This window comes from Tamandua tetradactyla, chromosome 13, assembly GCF_023851605.1.
Source record: "Tamandua tetradactyla isolate mTamTet1 chromosome 13, mTamTet1.pri, whole genome shotgun sequence".
NCBI lineage: Eukaryota > Metazoa > Chordata > Mammalia > Pilosa > Myrmecophagidae > Tamandua > Tamandua tetradactyla.
In genome coordinates this window covers 74,391,827-74,419,483 of record NC_135339.1, presented here as the reverse complement: position 1 = coordinate 74,419,483, position 27,657 = coordinate 74,391,827, and the positions used below count along the sequence as shown (strand labels likewise).

Here is a 27,657-nt window from a genome sequence, read left to right as displayed (position 1 = left end):
ATTTTATTAATCACATACTCTTAAGCCCAAGCAATTGAGTTTCATTTTGGCATTTTGTACACCAATAGAGAAGCTGGTTGAAGATGTATTTGAGGGTGAGCAGAGAGAGGACTTTTGAATCATACCACCTGTGCTTTGAAAGACCAATGTTGCTTTCAGTTCTCAAATCAGCCTCAGATTAGCCAAAAAAGTCCAGTCCTCCCCTCGTGAGAGGGCAGCTGTCCTCAGGCATACATGAGAACCTGGACACCACCGTCTTGGGTATGCTGCGAACACACGCTTGAGGGACACATCACATCATAACTGGATCAAACTATAGCTGTGCCCCTCCTAGGGAACTTCCTTTTCTCAAATCTTAGACTTTTTCAAAATTTCTATCCAAAATAAAATAAAAGAGAAGAAATAATATCTCAGTAGTAAAGGGTGGACAGTGGGTTTATGGCTCTGACCTAACTGAGGCAGACACTTTGTACGGAGGCGGGGCAGTGCTAGTGCTGTTTAACACCCACAGACTCAACAGAGGATGGCTCTGCAGCAAATCAGGGGTAATGCCATGAGAAGGACTCAGACAAGTCCACTCTTTGCCCGTACCCTTCACATTGGAGAAAGACCTGAGAATGCTGTATAGCTGTCTTTAGAATAAACATGGAACTGGGAAACCAGGATCTCCCTTTCACATACCTGCTGAGAACATACCAGGATCTCCCTTTCACATACCTGCTGAGAACATACAACACTCACCTGTACAAGTCTCTCAAACATATGAGCCAAGGGGAGGTACGATATGGTCACATCTTCAGAAGTGACCTCAAATATATTCTATGCATCAGGGAACAAAGAAGAGAAAACACTGGATTAATTCTAGCTCTCTCTTCCAAAGGAGATTTTAGGACTACCCTTCCAGGACTACCACATACAGCTGTGCAGAGTCTACACTATTTAACTCTAAGAGGGTCCTTTAACTAAACTGTGTTGAGATATGCAGTGATCCTAAAGGGCCAAGGCTTGAAAGGGCATAGTCCTCCAGACAAAGACCACACCAGTGTCTGTCCACACTGCAGGCCTTTAAACTGTTTGTTTCTTTCTACTTCCTCTAACATTGAAAATTTGAATTTTAAGACAGATTCTTGTTTTAGTGAGGGCCTCTTCTCTTTCAATTGGCCACTGACCTCTGTCAACTTGGAGAAACTAGCAGCATTTGAAACAATATTTTCATGGGTCAGCATGGCTCCTTTGGGGTTACCTGTAGGAAACAAGAGGTAGACAGAGAGATACTTTACATAGCTAATAGCCTCTGGCCTTGAAACAAGAAGCTAGATTCAATTAGTTCCATTCCAGAGAGCTGAGAGCTTCTCCCAGGACCGTTTTTTTTTATGGATTGTATGTGACTCTGTTTATGGATTGATTTATGACCCCAGAGATTCTACTACTGAAAACACCACTAGCCTTTTACCACCATACTGAGCCACAATCCCAGACAGCAACACAGTTGGAAAGAAAAATCCAAGTAAATCACCCTGTGCTTTTTATCAGATCAAATAATTAAAACTAACAATAATATCAATAGATCACCTTATAAAGCAGGCATTATGGAATTACTATATCTGTAAGTCATCATGGGCCAATTAAAAACTATTAAGAATTCTAACAGAAGGGTAGCTGCAGGGTAGGTACACGGTAAGCTATGGGGCTGTCATCTGTACACCTCTAGGTTCTATTGATTGAATGAAACCATTCTAGTGGTGTCAAATTTAGAGAGTGGGGAGTTAGGTGAGAAAAACGACTTTCTGATGTCAATTTTAAGGCCCTTGAAATTCATAGCATGTAAACACCTCCCAGTGTATCCAAAGAAGTTTATTTACTTGTGCTTATTGTTTCTCAGTTTGGGCATCCACACCCAAAAGCCACAGATTGTAAGTCCAAGGACCGGACTCATTAGAGGGTGTATTTACCAGCCCCACCAGTGGTCAGAGACGTCTCAGCTATCTTGAGAACTAACCTGTGGTTCCACTGGTGAAACAGACGATACTCAGATCTTCTGGTTTAGGAGGCTGGAGGTGTAAGCACAGGGGCTTAGTCTACCGTGAGATTTGAGGGTTGGATACGACAAGACTCAAACTCAGGCAGAATAAAACTTACCATGGGTTTTCTGAAATTCTCTTTGCCTAGTTGCTACATGAACAGAAAACCAAGACAGACAGACATTAGCAAAGATGGAGAGGCAAGTACACTGATCTCTTCCTTTTTCCAGGAGAATACTTCTTAGGGAATATAACCAAAATTCCAATGTGGATCTGGCTCAGAAACCAATATTCAGGCCTGATGAAGCCCCAGGGAGGAATATAAGGGTTCTCTAGAATAATAGCCTCAAGGGAACAGATCCCAAATGTCCAAACTTCCCATCATACTCATAAGGTTCAGTCATCTAGGACCAAAATTAAATAATTTTTAACAATATGAATAGTTGAGATTTTCAGGGCTTAAAGCATACAAGCCACTTTCCTGAGCACTTTACATTCATTAACTCATTTAACCTTTTACAAACCCTCCATTTTTATCTGCATTTACAGTTTAGGAAATGGAGGCATGGAATAACAGCGAGCAAATTTGCCCAAGGTCACTTAACTAATAAATGTGGTGCTGGAACACAAATAAGCCCAGGCAGCATGACTCCAGAATCCACATCCTTAACTACTACTAAACTCTCCTGCCTCCATTTATAAATTCTCTACTTAGAAGTCTGTGCATGCTGGCCCCAGATCTTTCTAGTCCTCTGGCATGTGTTTCTGAGGCATTTAGGAGACTATTCTCAAAGCTTCATAGCATGAGTCTGATTTACTCTTCTTATGCCATCTGATTTATTCTTCTCATGCCATCATGGTGGAGAGCCTTGTGCTCATGTGTAGATGTCCTATAAGCTGTCATGGTGTTAGAGCAGCCTCTGAGCTGTGGGCTGAGTTCAGACCCATACCTCGGCATCAAACAGAGATAAGACCTCAACTCCACTCTTCTCTCCTCTTTGTTTCAGGTCATCCTCAAAAGGGTCCATGAGGATGACCATCTTGAGACCTGGGGTACAGCCCTTCTCCACATTCTCTATCAGGCTGGATGCCTTTTGGGGCGTATCGCAGATCACTGTGGCAATATCAGCTGAAAGCAGAAATAGAGCCAGTGGTCACACTCCCACGCTATTGCTATGCATCTGATTGCTTGGCAAGGAGGAAGAGAATTTTTAAAATTTCCAAGCTAGCAGGTCACCAAAGGAGATTATGTCTGTAAATCAGATTTATAAAGCACAGCTGGAACATTCCATCGATAATCAATGCACTTAGTTGAAACAGCAGCACAGATTTCTTTCTAGAGAAATCACAAAATTCCTTCTGCTTAAGAATAGTCATCCAGACAATGTATGTATGTGTTGCTTAGCTATGGACCTGCCAATGTGATTTATTTCAAGAAGGAGAGTAGGGAGTTAAAAGAAAAAGGAGGGGGCAAACTGTTATTGCAGCAGACAAGCATTTTATGATTCTAAATGTTAGCATTTGCTTTGATACTCATTTGCACAAATAGAAAGTTTCTAACTAGGCCTTTTGTTCAAATGGATCTACTCAATCTACCAGTTCTGTGTGATAGAAAGTTACATATATTAGTTTCTCTTGCCTATTGAACTTGGATTTGTTTCTCTAACAATAACAAGTCTTTCTGTGGATGTACCATCGACACTGGTTACTGCTGCTTAACTGTGCTGACCTGGGTTTCCAAAGGTAGGGAATTAAATCTGTAGTTTTGCAGTGACTTTGCCAATTAAGCTGACTCTATAGACTTTTATCCGGTGTGGCCAAAGTAAGTAGTCTTTTGCCTCTGAGACATACTGTCTACATGAAGTATTTCATTGAACCTACTGTCTATGCATGTCTCCACTCTTTATAACTTCCCTGTAAATTAAGGGAAACAATTAGGGGGTAGCAAAGACTTCAGCATTTTCAGATCACAGCATTCTAAGCCTGCTAACAAAATCAGAGATGGAAGAATTTCTCAGCATTAAGAAAGAAGCAAATTGTAATGTAGCAGCAAAGTTTTACCCTTGTTGATAATATATATGATGGCTTCTGCTCCCAAGGTATCATACAGGGGGACGGTTACCATGGAGTACGTATAACAGGCCAACTCAGAGATGATCCACTGTACAGAGAGAATCTCAAGTAAGGACTGGAGGGCACTTTGTAAAGGAAGAGTACTGATCTATTCATTTAGCCAACAAAAACATATTTGGTGCCTTTTAGATTTAAAAAAACAAAATCACTGTGGGGGTCATAGGGACTCTTACAGATACAGCTATAAAGTCAAGTACAGTTAGGTAAGGGAGATTTGATAAGTACAAAGTTAATGATACAAAGGTAGACCAGAATACAAATAAAGAGTGTGATAAATTTCATTCGTAAGACGTATGGAAAGCATCAAGGAGTTTTAAGGAGGCAGAGATCATTTTCAAGAGTAGGGTAAAGGCTATATGGGACTGTTTTTGGGAAAGTGACAGAAATTGGGCTGGACTTTGAAAGCAAAGAAGGCATTCAAGAAAGAAGGAAGTGCATGAACAAAGACAGAATAGTGTGACATCACCATGTATACACCAGGAAGCATGAAGAGTGACAGGAAATAGAATTGGAAATGGGGGTCAGAATCTGCTAAAAGTGAGACTTGAATGTCAGTTTGGGTTTGGTATTAAATTCCTAAACTACAGTCATATATACCACTAGTTGGAGTATGTAGATTCACTTATAAGTGTAGCCAGCCCCTTCCCAAATTTGAGGGTTAAGCAACCTGGCTCTACTAAGCATATGTTATGCAACTACTCTGAACCATACAAAGACTTTCCCTGAGGATATTTGGGCCTACTTTAGTTCCCTTCAATTTAGAGGTAAACTTAATTTCAATCATTTTAATGCCTAAATTTTGTTTCCAGCTCTCTGAGAACTGATGGTTTCAGCCTATCTCAGTAGCACTGGGTGCCCAGTGCAATGTGTGACTTCCAATTCTAATCCATGGTATGACCTTTCCACCATATTTACCAGTCCCTCACGACTTCCTTATTTTCCTCATACCGCAATTGTACAAACTTATAATGACCCATCAATGAAAGGTTGGGAAATAAGAGAAATCCAGACTCTTAGCCTAGGGCAGTAGAAGTTCAAACAGAAATTAAGGAAACCCTGACCTGTATAACTCTTTCAGGATGTGGAATGCCAGCATATGAGACCTTGGAATTGCTCTGATAAGTCATCAGCAAATATCAGGAGGCTGCATTGGGAGTGGGGATTAGAGTTTTTAGACTTAGCCCCAATTGATTTCCTTGAGTTAACTTTAACCTGGTTACCTCTGGCCTATTCTGAGCAAAGATGCCAACAAATTGATCTGGTGAAGGCTTATATCCTTTATGTAGAAGACAAGAGCCCAGATACTCTGCTCGATCGGACACCTATGAAAGAGAGAGTGAGGAAAAAAAAAAATAGAGGCTAAAACCCAAAAGAGCTCAAATTAGCTCAGGTACCACATTAACAAGAGTCTTACCAGAACTAAGAGTGTGACTTACCTGTTTATAGGACAACCATCTGTAGGGCTGATTTGGTTTTCTATATCCCAAACAGGGGCCATTGTCTACAAACATGACATTACAAAAACAAAACAAAAAACAAAAAATAGACATTAGCCCAGATGTAAATCTCTAGCACCAGAAAGTAGAAGGGAATTAGGAAAAGGCAATACACAAGGGATAAATCCAGCAAGAATTTGAGCTTTTCTTATACGTTCAGGAAATCCAAAGGCAGTAAATACTACATTTGCAAAGGCAGAGAGAGTCTTACAAATTACACTTAAAACATTTAGGAAACACTACAATACAAGAGTGGCTAATGCTGGTAAATGTGGTCTCTGTGGTAATGTAAGCATTCAGAGAAAGCCTTCAATATGGACTGACATACATTATGTGATCAAGTTAAAACCTACAAGTAAACATGGCCTATATTGAATAATCTTGAATTGAGCTTCCCTAAATAAAACAAATATATAGTCATAAAAATATAGAAGAAATCAAAATTTGCCACCAATAAACTCATCATACAAAGACCATTATTAAGGTTGACATTTCCTTTCATAAGTTCCTTTGCATAGTTTCATAGTTATTTTTATTCAACACATATATATTTTGTTATCCTGCTTCCTTCCCATATGTGATATAAACATTCTCATGTTATTATTTCTTCTCCATAGAGATTTCAGTGGCCTGATGATGGTCAACAGATAAATGTCTCTACTGTAGTTGACTTTTTTCCCAATGTGGGCATTTAGATTGTATCCTAGTTTGACATCTTAAATAATGCTATGATAAATATTTCCAAATTGATAATTTCAAATTTAGGATATCTTCTTAAAATAGATCCCTTAAAATGAGATAACTGTTGTAAAGGTGAGGCAAGCTAAACATCTCAGGTTTTTAACAGAAAACAACATTAGATATGTCATCGCTTAGAAGACCAGCTGTGACAATTTACTTTCTTCCACCAGCAACATATCAAATTTCATTGCACTCTCATAGGCATTGAATATTATTTCTTAAAACTGTCTTCTCTAAATCACATTCAAATTTGAAAGAAAAGAATTTGTATTAAAAATTATTTTCTGGTTTGATAGATTTCAAAAGTTTTTAGATTTCTTTAATAGCTAGTAAAGTAGAACATTTCTCCTTATTTCTTATTTATTCTCATGAATTATCTGTTCATATACTTTGCCCATTTATATGAGAGGATCTTCTGAGATACAGGGCTATAAAGAGCTACAAGAATATACACACACGTGCATTTGCTTTCAATATATTTCCAATTCATATCATGTATTTGCAATAGAAGAATGAAACTTCTGAACATCTAAATTGAAGTCTTATTTAAAATTAAAATAAGTCTGGGAAGATTCATTAACTACAGTAAATAGCTCTTAAAATCAAGCTATGGAAGTTGTGGTATTAAGCTAAGGGACAGCACTAACTAGCTGAGAAGCCCCCACATCCAAGCCAGAATGAGGCCAAATTATAAATAGAAGAGTAGAAGGCAAGGAAATTTTACACAGAGGATCTATCCAAATTGCTGGGAGGAATTCAGGTCTTGCCAAAAGGAAGCGTCAGGGAGAGTTACTAGGAATTCAGAAATAAATAGTGAGCTTATAGCCTAAATGACAGAGGAAAAAGGAAGGAAAGCAGGAAACAGATATCCACTCTGTGATTAAAGAGATACGAAATATGAATGAGGAAACTGTCCATAGGAAACATTAGTATTCTTCTTCCTGGTGCAGAAACCTCAAGAAGTAAAGTCTCAGACTGTAACCTTCCCCAAAGCATGACCAGTCCTGTTGTTTCAGGTGTTCAGAGCCTTTGCTCCAGCTCAGACTACCTCAAGGGGTCTACCAATGAGATTGTTTGCCCTAACATTAATCACTAAATGATAGCTACCATTTATTGAACACTTCCTCCATGCCATGCACATCAACATGTTTTGATTTCCCAATATTTTTATCCCATTGTACCAAGAAACTATGAAAGACTGGGTCAGGAGAGGCTTCCTCAAGCCTACCCCAAAAGTGGTAGGGTTAATAAAATGTGGAAGAAATTATCCTGCAACCTCTTATCACTTCCCTATTGATGGCAATGCTAGCTGAGGCCCTGGTCAAGGAACATAGCAAATAATTGGCCCAAAGGGACATCAACTCAAGTCTCATTAAACTCTGTAGCCTATTAGCTAAGCTCCTGACCAAGGAAAGGACTAGCCTTTGATTAATTTATACAACTCAGACCTACCTCCAGTCTAAGGTGTGGTCATCTACAAAGAGCCCACCCATTAACAACTTTTCCATAAAGTTGCAGCTCATAATCCAAGTAGAATTCAAAGTCTGGCATGCAGAGCCTCCTGGAAGCTTTGTTAAAAATACAAATTCCTGAATCTTACCACCTGGAATTCTGATTGAATTAAACTAAGGTAGAGTCAGAAAATCTGTATTTTTAATAATATCCCTAGGTGATTCTCAACCTACCTATGGTGTATACAAAGACTGCCAACTGGGTAGGAGTTAAAAGGATAAATTGGGGAACTTCTGGAGAAGATGGTGGAGTAGGAGATCCAGAACTCATTCTTTCTATCAAAACAACTATTAAACAGGCAGGAGCTGTCTGTAACAACTACTTTGAAATTCCAGAGGCCAAAAGAACTGTGTATCACATCCAGAGAAGAGGAGTAGGAAGAAGCAGATAAATTATGGTAAAGAAATACAAGTTGCTTTCTCAACAGCAGCTACTGATGCTTATCCCCCACTCTCACAATTGGCTGCTGTGGGATCCAGTCTCTGGTTAGCTGCTGGTGACAGAAAGCAACATAACATCCTCTTCCCCAAGAACAGGGGTGAGCACAGCCAATCTCTGACCAGGGCTTTTGATGAGCGAAATTGGATTGCTTGGTCTGGGCTCTGAGGACAGCTATTGTTTTTAACTACTCTCAGACAAAGGGAGCAGCTGCTATTGTTTCAACCCCACTCCTACAAAGGTGGTGGCAATTATTGTTCCAGTGCTCCCTGGACAGGGGCAGGGGTGGAGATTTAAAGATGCCATACTTCCTTAGGGCTGTAGAGTTCAGTTTTCTGAAGAGTTCATTTACTAGATAGGCCCCGAAAGCTCAGCTTTGGGGAGCCATGGAGAAGTTTTGGAAGCCCTTCCTTATACCCTTCCCAGGACATTTTGGAGCCAGTCTGGCCCTCTTCATGGTTCCCTGGCCTTGATTTGGCTTGGAAAGACTGACTTGGGAAGGTCCTCTCCAGGGTGACCCTCCTCCCAGAATTTGCCCTCCAGACAATATGGTGTGAGACAATTGAAGGAGTGTAAGAAAAGATGGAACAAAATATACCATACAAGTCGTAACCAAGAAACAGCAAGGATGGCTATCCTAATATTAAAAAAAGCAGACTTTAAGTAAAAAATGTGTATGAGGGACAAAGATAGTCATCATATACTGATAATTCAACAGAAAGATGTAATGGTTATAAATATGTATGGACCTAAGAGTAGAGCCCTAAAATTTATGAAACAAATATTGATAGATTAAAAGAGAGAAATTTATGGTTCTATATTAATAGTAGGAGATTTTAATACACCACTCTCAGTAATGGAACATCTAGTAAAAAGATCTACAGGGAAGTATAACATTTGAATGATACATTAAACCAAGAAGACCTAACAGATATATAAAGAACCCAATGAAAACAATACACATTTTCTTGAGTGCATATGGATCATTCAAGATAGACAATATATTGGGTCACAAAACAAGTCTCAATAAATTAAAAATAATTTAAAAATACAGAAATAATACCATGTATGACTCAGACTGTAATCTTCCCCAATGCATGACCAGTCCTGTTGTTTCAGGTGTTCAGAGCCATTGCTCCAGCTCAGACTACCTCAAGGGGTCTACCAATGAGATTGCTTGCACTAACATTAATCACTAAATGGTAGCTACCATTTATTGAACACTTCCTCCATGCCATGCACATCAACATGTTTTGATTTCCCAGTATTTTTACCCCACTGTACTGAGAACTATGAAAGACTGGGTCAGTAGAGGCTTCCTCAAGCCTACCCCAAAAGTAGGCTTTTAATAAATTGAAAATAGATTTAAAAATACAGAAATCATATCATGTATATTCTCTGACCACAATAAGGCTGTAAATCAATAACAGAAGGAGAAATGAAAAATTCACAATAATGTGGAAATTACACAACATATTATTAAGCAACCAATGGGTTAAAGAGGACATCAGAAGTGAAATTAGGAAATATTTTGAGGAGAATGAAAATGAAAATACAATGCACTAAAACTTATAGGATGCAGCAAAGGCAGTGCTGAGAGGGAAATTTACAGCTCTAAATGTTTACATCAAAAAGAAGAAAGACTTCAAACCAAAGACCTTACCTCAAAATTGGAAGAACCAGAAAAGAGAAAATTAAACCAAAAGCAAGCAGAAGGAAGGAAATAACAAAGATTAACATTAGGGAAGATTAACAAAACCAAAAGTTGTTTCTTTGAAAAAATCAGTAAAACTGACAAGCCTTTAGTAGACTGACAAAGAATAAAAGAAACATGATACAAATAACTAAAATTAGAAATGAAAAGGGGGACGTTACTACTGACCTGGCTGAAATATGGACTATAAGAGGATACTATGAACAAATGTATATCATTAAATTATATAACCAGATGAAATGGACAAATTCTTAGAAACACACAAACTACTTACATTGATTCAAGAAGAAATAGAACATCTTAACAAACTAATTATTAGTAAAGAGACTGAATCAGTAATCAAAAACCTCCCAGCAAAGAAAAATCCCAGACCAGATGGTTTCACAGGGGAGTTCTACAAAATATTTAAGAAGACTTACCTCCAATTCTGTCCAAACTCTCGAAAAATTGAAGAGGAGGAAACACTCCCTACCTCATTCAATGAGGCCATATCACCCGCATACCAAAGACAGATAAAGAAACCACAAGAAAACTACAGAACAATACCTATTATGAATATAGATGTAAAATACTAGCAAACCAAATCTGACAGCATGTTAATAGAATTACACACTATGATCAACTGTGATTTACCCTGGTATGCAAGGTTGTTTCAATATAAGAAAATCAATTAATGTAACAATCTACACTACAAAATGAAGGTGAAAACTGCATGATCATCTTGACTGTCGCAGAAAAGGCATTTAACAAAATCCAGCACCCATTCTTGATAAAAACACTTAGAATGGGCAGGCCATGGTGGCTCAGCAGGCAGAGTTCCTGCCTGCCATGCTGGAGACCCAGGTTTGATTCCTGGTGCCTGCCCATGCAAAAAAACAAAAAAAAACCCAAAAAGCTCACAGGTTATATCCTACTTAATGGTGAAAGACTAGTAGTTTTCCCTTTGAGCTCAGGAAAAAGACAAGGATGCCCACTGTTACCACTGTTATTCAACATCATACTGGAAGTTCTTGCCAGAACAATTAGAAAAAAAAAAAAAAGAAAGAAATAAAAGGCATCCAAATTAGAAAGGAAGAAATAAAAATTTTGCTATTTGCAGATGATATGATCCCATATACAGAAAATCCTGAAAAATTCACACCAAAGCTCGGATAGCCAATAAATGATTTCAGTAATCATTTATTCAGGCTGGGTACATGATCAACACCCAAAAATTGATAGAGTTTCTGTGCACAAGTAAGGAACAATCAGAACAAGAATCAATAAAACATCCCATTTACAATAGCAACTAAAAGAATGAAATATCTAGGAATACATATAATAGAATGTAAAGGACTGGTACACAGAAAACCACGAAACATTGCTAAAAGAAATTTATGAATTTATCCTTCCTAAATAAATGGAAGGATATTCTGTGTTCATGGATTGGAAGACTAAATATCATTAGGATGTTAATACTTTCCAAAATAATTTATAGATTGAACGCAATCTCAATGAAAATTCCAACAACCTTCTTTGCAGAAATGGAAAAACTGTCTTGAAAAAGAAGACTGAAGTTGGAGGACTCACACTTCCCAATCTTAAAATTCATTACAAAGTCACAGTAATTAAAACAGTATGGTATTGGCATAAGGACCAACATATAAACCAATGGAATAGAATTGAGAACTCAGAAATCAACTCTCACATTTATGGGCAACTAATTTTCGACAAGGTAGCAAAGACCACTCAATTGGGAAAGAATAGTCTCTTTAACAAATGATGCTGGAAAAACTGTATCTCCATTTGAAAAAAAAAAGTTGAGGGGGAGGACCCAACCTCATACCATATACAAAAATCAACTGAAAATGGATCAAAGAACTTAATGTAAGCACTAGACCTATCAAACTCATAGAAGAAAATATAGGGACCCATCTTCAGGACCTTTTGTTAGGCAATTGTTTCTTAGATTTCATATCTAAAGCACAAAATACAAAAGATAAAACAGATGAATGGGACCTCTTCAAAATCAAAACTTTTATCCCTCAAAGAACTTTGTCATGAAAGTAAAATGACAACCTACACAATGGGACAAAATATTTGGAAAGTACAAGTCTGATAATTGATTAATATCCATAATATATAAAGAAATACTTTAACTTAACAACAAAAAGACAAACAACCCAATTAAAAAAACGGGCAAAAGAACAGACATCTCTTCAAAGAATATATACAAATGACCAGAAAGCACATGAAAAGATGCTCAATATCATTAGATATCGGGGAAATTAAATCAAAACCACAATGAGATACCATTTCATACCCATTAAAATGGTGTTATTTATAAAACAGAAAGTAAGAGAATGCAGAGAAATAGGAACAGTCATTGATTGCTGGTGGGAATTTAAAATGGTGTAGCTGCTGTGGAAGCTAGTTTGGCAGTTGCTCAGAAAGTCAAGTATAGAATAACCATATGACCTGGCAATCTTACTACTAGGTATATCCCCCAAAGAACTGATAGCAGGGATTTGAAGAGATATTTATTTGTACACCAATGTTCATAGCAGCATTATTCACAATTGCCAAAAGATGGAAGCAGTCCAAGTGTCCATCAACTGATAAATGGAAAAATAAAATGTGATAATACATACAATGGAGTATTATTCAGCCATAGAAAGGAGTGGAGTCCTGATATATATGATAACACGAATGGAGCCTGAAGAAATTACACTGAGTGAAATAAGCAAGATCGCAAAAGAACAAATATTGTATGTTTTCACTGTTGAAACAATTAGAAGAAGCAAACTCATAGAGTCAGAATCTAGATTATAGATTACCATGGAACAGGGTAGGGATAGGGAATAGGAAGTTAAAGCTCATATACAGGAATGTACAGGAATTTGGAATCATCGTTTGGAATGACGGAAATGTTTGTTAATGGATGGTGGTGATGGTAGCACTACCTTGTGAATGCAATGAAAAATAGATCTGAATATTATAGAGTATATATATGGTAGATTGTATATCTGGTAACAGAATAAGATTTAAAAAAAAATCCATAGAACTACACCTCACCAACAGTCAACCCCTAAGTAAAACAAGGGACTTTAATTAATAGTACAATTATAAAATTGTTCAAATATAATAGTACAATTATATAATTGTACAGATTGTATCAATTCTAAAAATTGTTCCAAGGGAGTACAAGGATAGTTCAGTGGTAGAGTTCTCGCATGCTATGTGGGAGATCTGGGTTCAATTCCTGGCCCATGCACTTCCCAAACAAACAAACAAAAAATGCTCAACAAAATGGTGCTTCAATAAAGGTATACTCACATAGAAAAAGAATGAAATATGACCCTACCATACAGCATACTAAAAACAAAACGAAACAAAAACCACTGTTCCCCCCAATGCAAGATGCTGATGGGGTGGTTGGTATATGGGAATCCTGTATTTTATGCATGATTTTTCAGTAAACCCACAGCCTCTCTAATGAAAAAAAAAAAAAAAAAGGATACATTGGGGCTGTTGTACTCAACCCAAATTTTTCTAGAGAAGTAACCCGGTCAGATTTCTCATGCTTGCATATATGAGAGACCATTTTAACCTCATCTGTTTACCTTTTTTTTTTTTTTTTTGCATGGGCAGGCACTGGGAATTGAACCTGGGGGTCTCCAGTATGGTGGGCGAGAACTCTCCCTGCTGAGCCACCGCGGCCCACCCATCTGTTTACTTTTAATTTAGTATTGAAAAAAAAAGTTTTCTAAATTAAGTAATTTATATGCCACATACAACATCTAAATGGCTTGTTTCTAGTTATAATAACAACACATGCTTTATGAAACAAAATTTTAAAAATTTAGAAGTCCAAAGGAAATTCTACTACGTTTATCTTAAGGAAGTAATCTTCTTTTCTTACTTGACTATCTTAAGTTACCAGGGAAGTAAAGAAACTAATGGTTGACTTGGGTTTTGTTTGCTGTCTGTATGGAAGTCAAAATAATTGCTTATTAGAGCCAGAAATACCAAATACAGATCACTGGGGGGCCTTCAGATAGAAGTTTTAGTTATAATAAGCCTTTCATTGTCTTATAGTAGTGAGGACTCCCTACTCTTATAAAACACTTTTAAAAGGGCTGACCTAAAATAGAACAATCTAGTCAAATCACACAGACTTAGTTTTAAATATCAGCTCCCGTGACCTTGGACACATCACTGAGTCTCTGAGTCTCCATCTCCTCATCTTTAAAAATGGGATGATATTTGATTTCTGGCCCATGCACTTCCCAAACAAACAAGCAAGCAACCAAACAACAAAAATTTAATAAATGGTGCTGCAATAATGGGGTACTCACATGGAAAAAGAAAGAAAGGTGACCCCCACCATACAACATATGAAAAAATTAAAAAGGAATGGGGCAACGGTGGCTCAGTGGCAGAAGTTTTGCCTGCCATGCCAGAGAACTGGGCTCAATTCCTGGTGCCTGGCCATGCTAAAAAAAAAAAAAAAAAAAGAACCATTAAAAAAAGGGATGACAGTAACCAATATCTTGTGTTTGGAGAAAATAAAGGAGATAACATATGTTCAGCATTTGATTAGAGTTGGTTATTCATTTCACCATAGTCTTAGTCAAAGGTGGAAGGGAAGAATGGGTAGTCATGTAGATAAACCTATTCCTGGATATGTTACTCCAAAGAAGAAAAGACCGGGGAGAGCTGTAAGCCAATATGTGCTTGGCATCCTGTTCGAAGATACAAGACACAAGTATTGAGACTGATCTGTTCCAAATGAACTTATCAAAGATCTTGTGATGAATTTTTTTAAATTAATAAATTAAAAAAAAAAAGATCTTGTGATGGGTGGTATGTCTAGAAAGTCCAAAAGATAATGCCTTCTATTATACCAACAGCAGCAGCGTGGGTCAGCAGTATGATATCAGGCTTAAGGTAAGAATCAGAAGGCTGAATTCTAAAGCTGGCTCACTTTCTGCATCTGCAAATCAAGGGAATTGCATTCATGAAAAGCTCGTTCCTCCACAAACATCACATGCTAGTCCGTTAACAACAATTTGGCAGGGAAGTTCTCTTTGTGTTAAATGAGGAACAGACTCAGAGAGGCAAAGTGTTTTGCTCAATGTCACACAGCTAGAGGTGAACTGGATTTCAAACCCAAGTCTGAATTGCACCATTTCCAGTACCTCATCCTGATCCTGTGCTGGGGTCCCATGCACTTTGTATATTGTGATTCTACTCAGACCAGCACATCTAAATAGTAGGGGTCTTAGAAGTAAGCCAGTGAAAAGGAAGTGTGGAACAGCACACTCACTCCAGACTGCCAGTCTTACCCGACACAGTAAGTCCTCTTTGGAAAACTTCATAAAAGGTCTTGGCATCTGAGAAATAGTAACTTAGTAGATCATTGCTCTTCTGGTAAGCAGCTTTCCGTGCTCCTCCCTAAGACACAAAACTAGGTTTAGTCTCTCTCCACTCTTTCCAAACCCTTTATGGGTTGAATCGAATAAATCACAAATGCTGAAACCCATTATCTTTCCCTTTGAGGCCCCAGGGATGACCTCTCCACTTTTCACTGAGTACATTTTTTAATCGCACAATTGTAGTATACTTATATCATAGACATTTTGGCACATCTTAAGAATACTTAAGAAAAATTGTTCTGTTATTCCCACCACCCAATTAAACTTTTACTATAATACCCATCATAGGAGGGATAATGATTTTATATCCTTTTTTGTCATATCATGTTTAAACATCTATAGAGTGAATATTATGTTCCAGGTACTGTGCAATACCATAGAAGCAAAGTGAGTTAAGATAAAACCACAGCACTGGAACAGCTCATGTACCGGGGCTTTGGGAGAGGGTATAATGATGAAAAGAGAAATCCTCACTCTATAAGACTGCGATGTACATGCTGTGATGGGAAACAAATGAAGCAACCAATTCTGTTTGAAGTGGGAAGACTACAGAGAAGAAATGATATTTCAATAGGGACTTTGAAGTAGGCATTTATCAAAAGATGTAGTTTGGGGTAGAATGGAAGAGAGCAAAAGGAATAAGAATTTAGGAAGAAACAACCAGAAAAAGGCATAGAAACAAGAAAACCCATTTCAGAGTCTGGTGGGCAATTAGGGAATAGGGTATGTAGGGAAGGAGTAGCTAGGAAACTGTCTAGAAATGTTTCCTGGAGCTGCAGGGCCAGACAGTGGGATGGGTGCCGAGTTACAATAGCAAACAAAACCAGAGATAGTCCAACCCTCATGAAAGTTAGCCTAGAGTTAGGAATAGACCAATTAAATAAGCATCCATCAATGTAAATTACCAACCAAGACACGGACGATAAGATCACAGAGTACCACAAAGATATAACAATGGATCTGAGTTAGAGTATCACGGGAGGTTTCCATGAGATGTCAAGTTAAACCAAGATGTCAAAAATCAAGTTCCTTGTCCAGTGAAGGAAGAGTCTTGCCATCTATGTGCATACAGCAGGCAAGGAAGAGAAAGAATCAAAGATGATTCTGAGTCTTAACTTTAGGCAACTGAATAGGAAGAGATGCATTTAACTGAAGTAGAGCAGGAAGAAACGGGGAAAGATGTGTGTGTTTACACAGGGGAGAAGATGTACAATGAAGAGAGTTGCTAAGTTTGAAATATTTGAGGTAACTGAGGTGGAAAGGCCTATGAACTGTATCCTTAGGACTAGAACTCAGGGGAGAGGTCAGAACTACAAGTCAGAGTTGTATGGCATAGTCTTGAGATATTTTTCAAGTGTTCTTCATGGCTGTGAAGCTTTAGAGTTGGGATTGGCAGACTACAGTCCATGGACTAAATCTGGCCTGCCATCTGCTTTTATAAATAAAGATTTATTGAAACCCAGTCATGCTTAGTCATTTGCATATTGTCCGGTATCTTTGTACTACAACAGTAGAGTTGAGTAGTTGCTACAGAGAGCATTTTTTTCCACAAAGCTATTTACTGTATGGCTCTTAGAGAAAATGTTTGCTGTTACCTATTTTTGATGAATTAAGGAATGCTGAGAGTGAAACCCTAGGATGAGGAGAGGAAAGAGCCTCAAGGCTAAAGGAAGACTCTTGGAACTAGGAAGAAATCCTGCTGAAGGACATTATGAAAGGCAAGAGGAGTTTTAAGAAAGATAAAGTCTCATGGAAATTGAGAGAAAGGCTGAAGGAGATGTCATTGAATTTAGAAGTTAAGGTTATAAATGACCCAGAGCAGTCTGGGGGATATGGAAGGAGTAAAAGGTTAGATCTCAATGGGTTGAAGGTCAGAAGAGGAAATCAGCAAACAGGATACTCTTAAAGAACTCCAGTGGGAAAGGGAAGGATTGAGAACAGAGGACAGCCTAAAGCAGCAGGATTTACAGGATAGGGAGATGTCATTGAAAAGACTGAATATGCAAAAATACCAAAAAAATAAAAAAAATGCCAGGGAGAGTGGAGATGAGTCGGAAAAAGCCAAGAAAGGTAAAGGAAATAGAAGGAATAGGAATGTTTTTTTCTCTGAAGAAGATTGTGGTAAGATGAATAACACCTCTCAAAAGACACCTACATCCTAATTCTGGACCCTATAAATGTTATTGGATATAGTCAAAGAAGTGCCTCTGTAGATATGATTAAGAGTCTTGAGATGGGAAGATTATCCTGGATTATCTGGAGGCATCCTAAGTGCAATCACCTGTGACCTTCTAAGAAAGAAAGCCAGAGGGAGATGGCTACAGACAGATGAAGAGAAGGGAATCTATACATGGAGACAAGGAGTGATGTGGCCACATGCCAAGGAATGCCGCAGTCACCAGAAGCTGGAAGAGGCAAGGAACAGATTCTCCCCTGGAAACTCCAGAGGGAACATGGCCCTGCCAAAACCCTGATTTAGGTCCCATGAAACTGATTTTGGGGAATTCTTGCCTCCAGAACTATGAGAGAATAAAATTATGTTGTTTTAAGCCATCAAGTTTATAGTAATTTCTTACAGCAGCCACAGGAAACATATACAAGTGTTCAAGGATGAAAATACTCATGGAGGCAGAAGGATGAGAGATGAAGGAACATTCTTGGAAGTTGGGTGATATGCTGAAAGGTGGGGGTTGGAGATAGAGGGTAAAAATCCAGCTCAACTCCTGCCACTTTGAAGAAGAATGACTACTAACTGAATGCTAGAATTTAACTCAAGGAAATGACTCCTTTCCCATTCTCACACACTGGATAACTCAATGAAAATGTTCTTTTGCCCCATAAGTCCTGACTCGGCCATCTAGGTCTGGGGTTGGCAAAGTTTATCTGTACAGAGGATAATAAATACTTTAGGCTTTGTGGGACACAAATGATCTCTCTCTCTCTCTCTTTCTCTTCCCACCTCCTTTTCTTTCCCATATCCCTTCAAAGATGAGAAAAACATTCTTACTCTGGTGGCATACAAAGGAAAAATTTTGCTTACAGCCTCTGGTTTTCCAACCCCTAAACTACAGGAATAGTATCATAAGATACAGCAGTTGTTTCATTTTTATTACAAAAGAAAATGTTCCAATAATAAAAGTTTAAACTTGGAGCTTCTCAGTTGAAGGGTAACCTGAAAGGCTTACTTTCCCACCATGAACCCATCCCCTTTATGAGTTATCCCAAAGAATTGAATTACTGTTTGTGTTCGATCAAGGTTGACCAGCTAAAAAGAATGGTAAACTACCTCAATTCCCACCGACTGATGGTCAAAGTCAAACACAGGTGGGACGGGCTGAGGTCTGTTGATCAGCCACAGGAAGACGGCTGCTCCAAAGATCAGGATGAAGACCAGTGCTGGCGTTGGAAGTGGGGAAAACAAGAAGTTCAAGATAAAAAGCATCTTTGTGCACAGCAGCAGGAACTTCAAACCTTAAAAAAAAAAAAAAAAAAAAAAAGGAAAAAGGAAAGAAACGGTTAGAGGAAATGCTCATATTTCTTACTCAATAGTTCTGTTTACAAAAGGACACAAACACAGACACACACATGCACACGCTCCTTCTAATCCCCCAAATAGCCTAGGTTAGCCCCCTCTCGTAGCGAAATTGCTCCCACTCTTTACCTTAACGATGTCAAAAATAATAGAACATGCCCTTCACTCCTGCTACTCGGCTGTCCTCCCACAAGACGATAAAGGATCAAAGGAAACAAGTTAATCATTTCCAAGACAATTTGGAGAAACCACTGCCTTTGTATTTTTGGCCTTTAAAGGCTGTAAGAAGCCCTACTTGACCCGATACAAGCTGGCAATCAGAGGAGACTCCAATCAGCTCTCTACGTCGAGGCAGACCCAGGGTCAGGAAGGACTCGTCCAACTGGATTGCCCTGGTATACACCTAACACAGGAGGAGACCTTGGCAAAGGTGATGCCCCAGGTTTTAGAAGTCAAGCATTTTGCACAAAGGACATTTCCTGCTGGCCAGACCTTCCTTGCTTATCGCTTTCCTTCTAGAGTGTCGGGCAGATCTCAGAGGCCAACAGCGTTACAGCTCGCATCCTCTGCATGGTCTCCTCCAGGGGGCATGGAGCAGCATTTCCACCTGGTGAACATTCACCAGGTACACAGGAAGGCACTAGAGGATGGGCCCAACACTGGTAGAAGGCACGTCTTGAAGATTTAGTCCAGGAAGAGATCTCGAGGAATTGGCAGCAGTAAAGGCTTCCGCCAACCCAGGGTTTCTTGTAGTTTCCAGCCAAGTTCAGCTTCCAACTGCTCTAATACAAGGGGCTAACTTTTGGACAGGTTCTAGGTACACACCCTGGCTGAAGCCATCTCTTCCAATTCTTGCCCTATCCCTTTCAAACTAGCTTGAGGTTAATAGCACCCTGATGATCACAGCAGACCTATGAACACAGATTATGTGCTGGGCACTGCATGGGTGGCTCACATATATTATCTCACTTAATCCAAGTCACGCCATGAAGAAGCATGTTACAGAAAAGAATATGGAAACTCCACAGGTAAAGTGACTTGTCCAAGTTCACACACCATTTCCCATTGCTGCTTCCCTATTAAAAGCTAAAAGAAACCACAACTTGTTTTTTCTTACAAGTTTTAGTTAAAGAATTCAAGATGACCACATTTTTCTTGGCAAATTAGAGGTGATGGCAAATAACCCTCCTAATTTATATCTTCCAAAGTGTACTACAAGTGCCTGATGGAACAAATACCTCAGAGATGAGCCCAAAAATTTCCACTCAAAATCAAAAGAGCAAAGCAAGCCCATTAAAGAGTTTATCGGATCAAGATTATGGTCTCCCTCAGCGCTTTGGGAAAACAGCCATTATCCAGCATCTGAAACCTCCATTTAGGGAAACACTTTGTTCCAGTCTAACAAAAGCTATAAAACACAGGATTTTTGTGTGTGAGCAGGAGTGGTCACAAGAAACCCTGAGTTCCTCATCGTTTTTCTGCTCCTTGATTGTTTTTTACCTAACTTTGGACTACTCACTTTCCATTTTATGGAGGAAAACAGAACTCCCAGATGGGGAAGATAACCCCCACCTCCTTGCTTCTTCCACGTTGAGTGTAGGGGAAGGGAAAGGAGAGCAAAGGTCAACAAAGCAAGGCCCCACAGGTGCACCGTTACAGCAGGACAAGGACACTGTTGTGACTACTGGGCCCAATTCTGAGAGCTGGCATTTCTGGAATCCAGCCTTACCCGGACTTGTGTTGTGAAGTGGCACTCTAAGAGGCAAAGAGCATTCAAGAGCCAGCCCATGCAGGACACCATTCTTAGGTCAGCCACTCCCACTGGGAAGGTTGTGAAATTAGCAGAGAGGGGTGCAGTGCCAAAGGGGAGGAGGAGCTTCCTTTGTGTTGGCCCAGGTGCCCACCCCCAGCTCCTCCCCTCAGGCTGGGACACGGCCACCCATCTGGCAGCATCTTATGATCCGGTCTTCTTCCCTCTCTCTCAGTCATACCTGCAAATTAAAAGATCCTGCCCGGCCTCCTTTGCCCGCTGCCCTGCCTAACCCCATCCTTCTCTGTTAAAGGGACAGATGATCGTGCTGAGGACTTTTGCCCTTTTCTCCCAGATGGTAGTTTCACATTTTATTGGGCATCTTTGCAAACAATGTCTTCAAAATAGTGACTGAGGTGGATGGGAGACAAGTTTGGGCAAGGAGGAAGGTGAATAGCTGCCAGGTAACTAGAGAAGAGAGAATCCAGGGCCAGTAGAAAAGGGGCACCTGCTGTCCACCTTAGCTGACTGTTACCATGTAACAATATGGGTCCAGGGACAACAGATGGTCAAATTTTTTTTTTTAACTGTAGAAAACCCAGAAGATTCAATATTTGTGAAATCTCCATTTTAACTATTGGTTTAAGTTTTACGAGTCTGAAATGGTGCAAACAAAACATAAATTCTGGATGGATCTCTGCCATGGCCTGCCACTTCCCAACTATTGCTTTCAGACGAACTCTGGTCATATTGCCCACAAATGGAACAAGACTGACCACTTTGGTACAAACAAGGGAAATAATTACAAAGGCCACAGTTTCATGAGAATGAAAGCATCTTACCTACACCAGCAAGAGGTTGTCTTTGCAGAAGACACTGAAGGATGTATTTATTACCACCATCCCATTACCAAAACTTTCCCATCATCTCAGATGGAAACTCTGATAATCACTCTCTGAATATTTAATATAAATTGAATTATATAATATGTGATCTTTTGTGCCTGGCTTTTTAAAAACTCAATGTTTTCAAAGTTCATCCATATCATAGCTTGTATCATCGTTTTATTCCTTTCTTTGGTTAAATAATATATATAATATTGCATTATAATAAAATAATATTGCATGTATATGTCATATTTTGTTTATCTCTTCATTTGTTAATGGATATTTGGCTATTGTGAATAGTGCTGCTATGAATATTTGCATATAAGTATTTTTATATAAGAGTGGAATTGTGGGTCATATGGCAATTCCATATTAAACTTTTTGTTGAGCCATCAAACTGTTTTCCACAGCAGCTACATCATTTTACATTTTTACCAGCAATGTACAGATGTCACAATTTCTCCACATCTTTGCAATATCTGTTATTGTCTTTTTATTTTAGCTATCCTAGTGGGTGCGAAGTTGTATCTCATAGAGATTTTCATTTTCATTCCCCTAATGACTAATGATGTTGAACAACTTTTCTTATGTTTTTTTGCCATTTGTATATCTTTTTTTGAGAAATGTCTATTCAAGTCCTTTGCCTATTTTTAAAATTGGATTGTCTTTATGTTGTTGAGTTGTAAGAGTTCTTTACATATTGTGAATACTAGACCTTATGAGCTCTATGATTAGCAAATATTTTCTCCCATTCTGTAGGCTATCTTTTCACCTTCTTGATACTGTCCTTTGATGCACAAAACACATTTTTAATAGTACTTTAGAGAGGATTTGCAACAGTTTTACATAAGTCTCTCTCTGTTTAAGTGGAAGACACTGAGAGAAGGTCATTCTAATGCTGGCCTGGAAAGCTCTGTTAACAATTCATCAGTGCTCAGATAGATGAGGGAGAAAGCCACCACCCCTCTGCCATGAATTCTCTGCCATTCAAAGGATGATTCTAGTTTTGTCACTCCACCGAATCACCTGTAAATAGTTGGTGTGATGGCATTTCCTCTTCCCTTTATTTCACTCTTAGTAGGGAAATAATAGGATAGAAAGAAGTGCAATAGCGGTAACAAAAAGAGGAAAGAGCGCTCTGTTGGTCTGTGTCTGGGAGTTCCTGTTCAAGGTCATCTACAGATGTCTGAGCAAGCCACCACAGACATCAGGGTAGCTCCAAGTAGAAATTTCCTCAGTGTTCTGATATGGTGACAGTGATGTGCCTCTCTCTGCCTTACAGCCCAGCATGCCCATTTATCCTCAGCTATTCTCTTTGATTCCCTCCAAGACCCTCCTCTTCACTGTGGTACATGTGGCTCATAGCTGGTAACTCATTTCATGGCTCTGAGCATATTCAATTCCCAAACTAGATGGAGAACACTTTCCATCTTCATATCTCCTTGCAAGTCCCTGGAACAGTTATGGTTTCTGGGTTATGATCATTGCATACTAAGTTTTAGATTTTACTCATTCTGAAGAGCAACATTTCTTCATTAAGAATTAAGCCTCCTTTGCTTTGTGCAAAGTCCCTAAATGGCCCTTTCTACTCCAACATGCAAGTCTTTGATCAACAGTGTTCATTGCTATGAATCTTTCAGGCTATCCTAATAGCCTACAAATCACTTTTATTTTGATAGTCTCTTTCTCTTAAAAGATGGTATTTTTCCTTCATGTGTTCTACTCTTCAAAGCATCTAAGTCCAATCCACTTCAGAGCCTCCGAACCTTCACTTTGCCCAAAGACTCTTCCCCAGACCTAAAAGGGTTACAACTATCAGTCCAGTCTCAACTCCAATGTCTCTTCCCCAGAGGCTGACTTTCTCTTATAATCCTATTTAATACCGTCCTTCCTATCCCAATCATTATCATGGGACTTGCCTTTGTCTTCTCTGTGGCACTGAAATAGTCCTGGTTTCTTTGCTTCCACCAAGGAACATTCTAATGGGAACAGGGAATTTTGTTTTGTTTACTTCTGTGCCTCTAGGGTGTGCACCATGCCTAGCACATAGTAAACATTCAACAAGTGTTTGTTTTTAAAATAAATGAACACTTTTAGATGTATAGTTCAGACTTGTCTGTTCTAAATACTGTCAGTTAACCCGTATCCCCCACTCTGTAGAATTCCCTACCCCCTAGTTTCCAAATCTCAGGCCATCAAAAGTCACCCTGGCCAATTTTGAGATGGGCACTACATAATCAATATTTTGCTAAGGTGTTGGGTTAGGGATGGTGGGTAGTGAAAGGGTGTATTTCAAACACACATCACAAGGACCATCAGATGAGTCTACTCCTCCAGACTTAGAGGAAATTCTTGCATGATGATTCTTATTGAATGAAGCCATCTACACTGGTAAGTGGACAGAAAGTCAGGTCTAGAAATAAATTCTGTTATTCATGGTCTCTGGAATTCTGAGGATAGTAAAGCAAATTATTTTTGCTTTTGGGCCTGAAAAACTAATTATTTTCTATGCAATGATGATATTTAAATTGCAATTATAAGCTTTTTGAAAAAAACTCTGCCTTCTAGAAAGTGGCACATGCTCATTTGGAATTAATTGGGTTCTCAGTTTTCTTGCATGCAGGGGCTCATTCTGTGGTGATACAAAGCTCATTAAAAAGGAGACTAGAATCCCTGAAGTTCTCACACCCAATTAGTTAACACATTCTTCCATACTATGAATTAATTACTTTCTCCCAGAGAATATGTCACCAATCTTGACAACTCATAATGACTCCAAAGGGGACTGTGTGTTATTTAGGAGATCAGATATAAAAGTTTTGTTTTTCAGGCTGCGTTTTAAGTTGCTAACTCAGTCTCTGTTGTTATTTCCCCTAAATTCCCCACCAACTGCAACTTAGAAGGCTCCTGTCTCAGTCCCCAAGCAAATAGGCAATATTTCTAGACAAATGCCAAAGCAATGACAAAAGGACATTAGAAACCAATTAGCACAATAAGCATATTTAGAAGGGTCTTATAACCCTTTTTTTGAAAATGGGCACGAATGAAAGAGCTATGTATTCTCTTGCAAGATCCCACATCTGATTTCCTCAGAATCCTAGGCTTAGGGTTTTTCACTTTTTCTAATACAAGTTTACTTTTCTGCATATATAGTTTTCTTCCATTAGGGAAATAAAAGCTAACATGATTTTAGACAAAGATCCAGTTTTATAAAATTCAGTGAAAAGGCTGATATTGGTTTCCCAAGAAAGGTGAGTCTCAGCCATCCTAGCTATTTAAAATAATTCAAAGATCAAAAGAGCCAAGATCCAGTCAGTTCCAGACAAAAATTTGTGGTCATATTCTCCAATTAAAAACAAAAACAAAAACAGCTGAGAGGAGATTCTAAAAACCCTCTAAAAAAATGAGAGACAAGAAAAATAATGAGACAATGCAGTAAGGTGGTCAGTTGCCAAACCAATACTCAAAAAGTCGAGTTTTACTATATTTCATACAAAGAACTAATTTGATAATAATGGATATGATGCAATTCACAATAGGGTACATAAGAACTAATACGCAAAACCTATATACTAAAGTTTAGATCCAAGTGATATAAGAAGGCTTGACAAATGGAAAAAAGTTCTTTGAAATAGCCAGGGAGTAATATCTCCCTAACTGTATCCATATATCTAAAACGACTGTAATAAAAATAAGCATGATTTTCTTGGGTACTATAATGCTGACTCTAAAGTTCACCCAGAAATATAAAACCTACAAAAGTTCCAAATTTGAATATTTACTATAGAGCTATAGAAGTTTTCTTTTGGTTGTTAACAGATAAATCTATTTAACAAAATAGTCTGGAAATAAATCCAGTGAATACCAGTTTCATATACTTAATTGCATTTCAAATCAGAGAAGATAGATCTTTTTCATTTACATTAAACATATTGAGGCAACTGGCTAGTGATTAAGAGATAACACACCAAGTTAGATTAATGCCTTACTGCTTACACTAAAGTAAATTGGAGATGGATTAAAGACTTAAATATAGAAGAAGGAAAATAGTAGAGGAGTATTTAGAAATAAACAAGCAAAAAACTGAGAGTTAAAAAAAAAATCTTGGCTTGGGTGAAGACACAAAACCTAGAAGCTATAAATAAAAATGGTGGCAAGTTTAATTACATCAACAATTTAAAAATCTTTGCCACGTGGAGGTGATACCAGAAACAATATCAAAAGGTAGGCTGGGAAAACTATCAAGCCCCAGATAGGCAAAAGGCTAATTTCTTTAATAAGAAATTGCTTAGAAGTCAGTTAAGAACAAAGCATAACCCAATAAAATAAAAGGCAGATAACATGACCAGGAAGCTCAAAGAAAACCAATGTGTTTACTAAAAGTTAGGGAAACACATTTAACTTTGCTTTCAGTTAAAAAAAAAAAAAAAGTAAATGTAAATGAAATGCCTTTGCCCCACCCATTAGATTAGCAATGATCCAAAAGTACAAGACGCCCTGTGTGCTCTCGTTTGATATCGGGGAAATGTAAATCCAGTGCAGTTTCCCTAAAGATGTGGCTACAACTTAAAATGCACGCCCTTTGACCTAGCAATTCTATCGACAATTGATCCTGTAGAAAGATATCAGTGCAATAAGGTTCATAGTAAAAGGTATAAAGTACTGGTTAAGAATGTGGACTCTGAAAGCCGAGGCTCAGACACGCTGGTCATTCTCTCTGTGATCCCAGGACAGATTACTGGGACAGATTGTTGGTTTCTCAACTGTAAAATGCCCACAATCATATCTCCTCATAAAGCTGTCACCGTGTAAAGTGTTTATAACTATACCTGACACACTATAGGATCATTGTAGATTATTGAACAAGCAAGAGGCCAGGAAAAGCTTTCCTTGATAGGAGAGTAATAAAACAAATGACTTCTATACAATGCAACTCTCTCGGCAGGTATTTCCAAGCTCTAAGTAGAGCTTGATGTGCCACTATGGAAAGAGCTCTCTGGTATGTTGCTCAGTAGGTAAAAAAAAAAAAAAAAAAAAAGACTGGCAAACAGTGTGCCCATAATGGTTTCAACTGTGTTAAATCATATATACATTGGCATTTCTAAAAGGATAATCTTCATAGGCAAGTAAGATGGAAGAGGAGAAATTAGAATGGATTTTCCAAAAAGTTTTGGTTATTGCATCATTCAGTTAAAAAATATTAAAGGACTCCCTGTGAATCCCCAGATGCTGGGGATACAGCAGTGAAAACTCTATCTTCGTGTTTCTATATTCTCTTGGGGAGCTTGATAATAAACCTGAAAAATTTCTAAATTTCTAGAGATTACCATGAAACAAAAAATACAGAGGCCTGGGAGAAGGGCAGGGGCTGAGTTTTAATTAGGGGGATTAGAGTGGGGCACACTGAGAGGGTAACACTTGAGGGTGTGTGTAGTTTAATCTGAAACATGTGTGCTATTATAGTGTGTATGTGTGTGTGAACAAGTCCATATTATGTTACCACTGACCCAGACAGCTAACTGAGAAAGTCTCACACCGCAGCTCTGTTTCTAAAAGCGCAGCTCTGCCACCATCACGACCACATCTGACACAGGCTTTTTCAAGCACACAGGATGTGTGCAATAGCTTCTCAGCCACCTAGCAATCCAACCCGCACGGCAGCTCTGGGGGTGGAAACTTTTTTCATTCATTTCTCTGGCAGATAAGAAACCAAACCAAAGGTGAAGTCTGAGTCATGGGGCCAAAAGGGTGCCCAAAGTGCATCTTTCGACATTTACTGTAAATAGTTGAGGGAGAGAGATCTTAGCTGGTGGAAGTTCCTCTGAGATTGCTGATAAGTTTCTAGCCGCTTACCCCCACTCTGTGCTCAGGCCACTGTCTCACATTAGCGTCCTCTCCCAAGCGGGACCCTGTCACCACACAGGCTTGCTCTCCTTATCCACGACTTGGCACTAGTGTGCTTTGAAGCCAAAGAGAGGTCCCTGGGCTGATGAGACAGAGCAGGGAGCAAAGCCTT

General features: G+C 38.7%; 1 protein-coding gene across 1 annotated transcript in view; it reads right to left on the bottom strand.

The window, feature by feature from the left end:
- The window catches only part of ACSL5 (acyl-CoA synthetase long chain family member 5), a 44,915-nt gene that overhangs the window by 11,455 nt on the left and 5,803 nt on the right, over positions 1-27,657 (bottom strand). Inside the window, 10 exon segments of the mRNA XM_077126029.1 lie at positions 742-819; positions 1,170-1,243; positions 2,000-2,051; positions 2,140-2,172; positions 2,972-3,150; positions 4,083-4,182; positions 5,375-5,476; positions 5,591-5,655; positions 15,383-15,491; positions 18,759-18,943. Of these exon segments, the coding sequence (XP_076982144.1) occupies positions 742-819; positions 1,170-1,243; positions 2,000-2,051; positions 2,140-2,172; positions 2,972-3,150; positions 4,083-4,182; positions 5,375-5,476; positions 5,591-5,655; positions 15,383-15,491; positions 18,759-18,943 (977 nt within the window).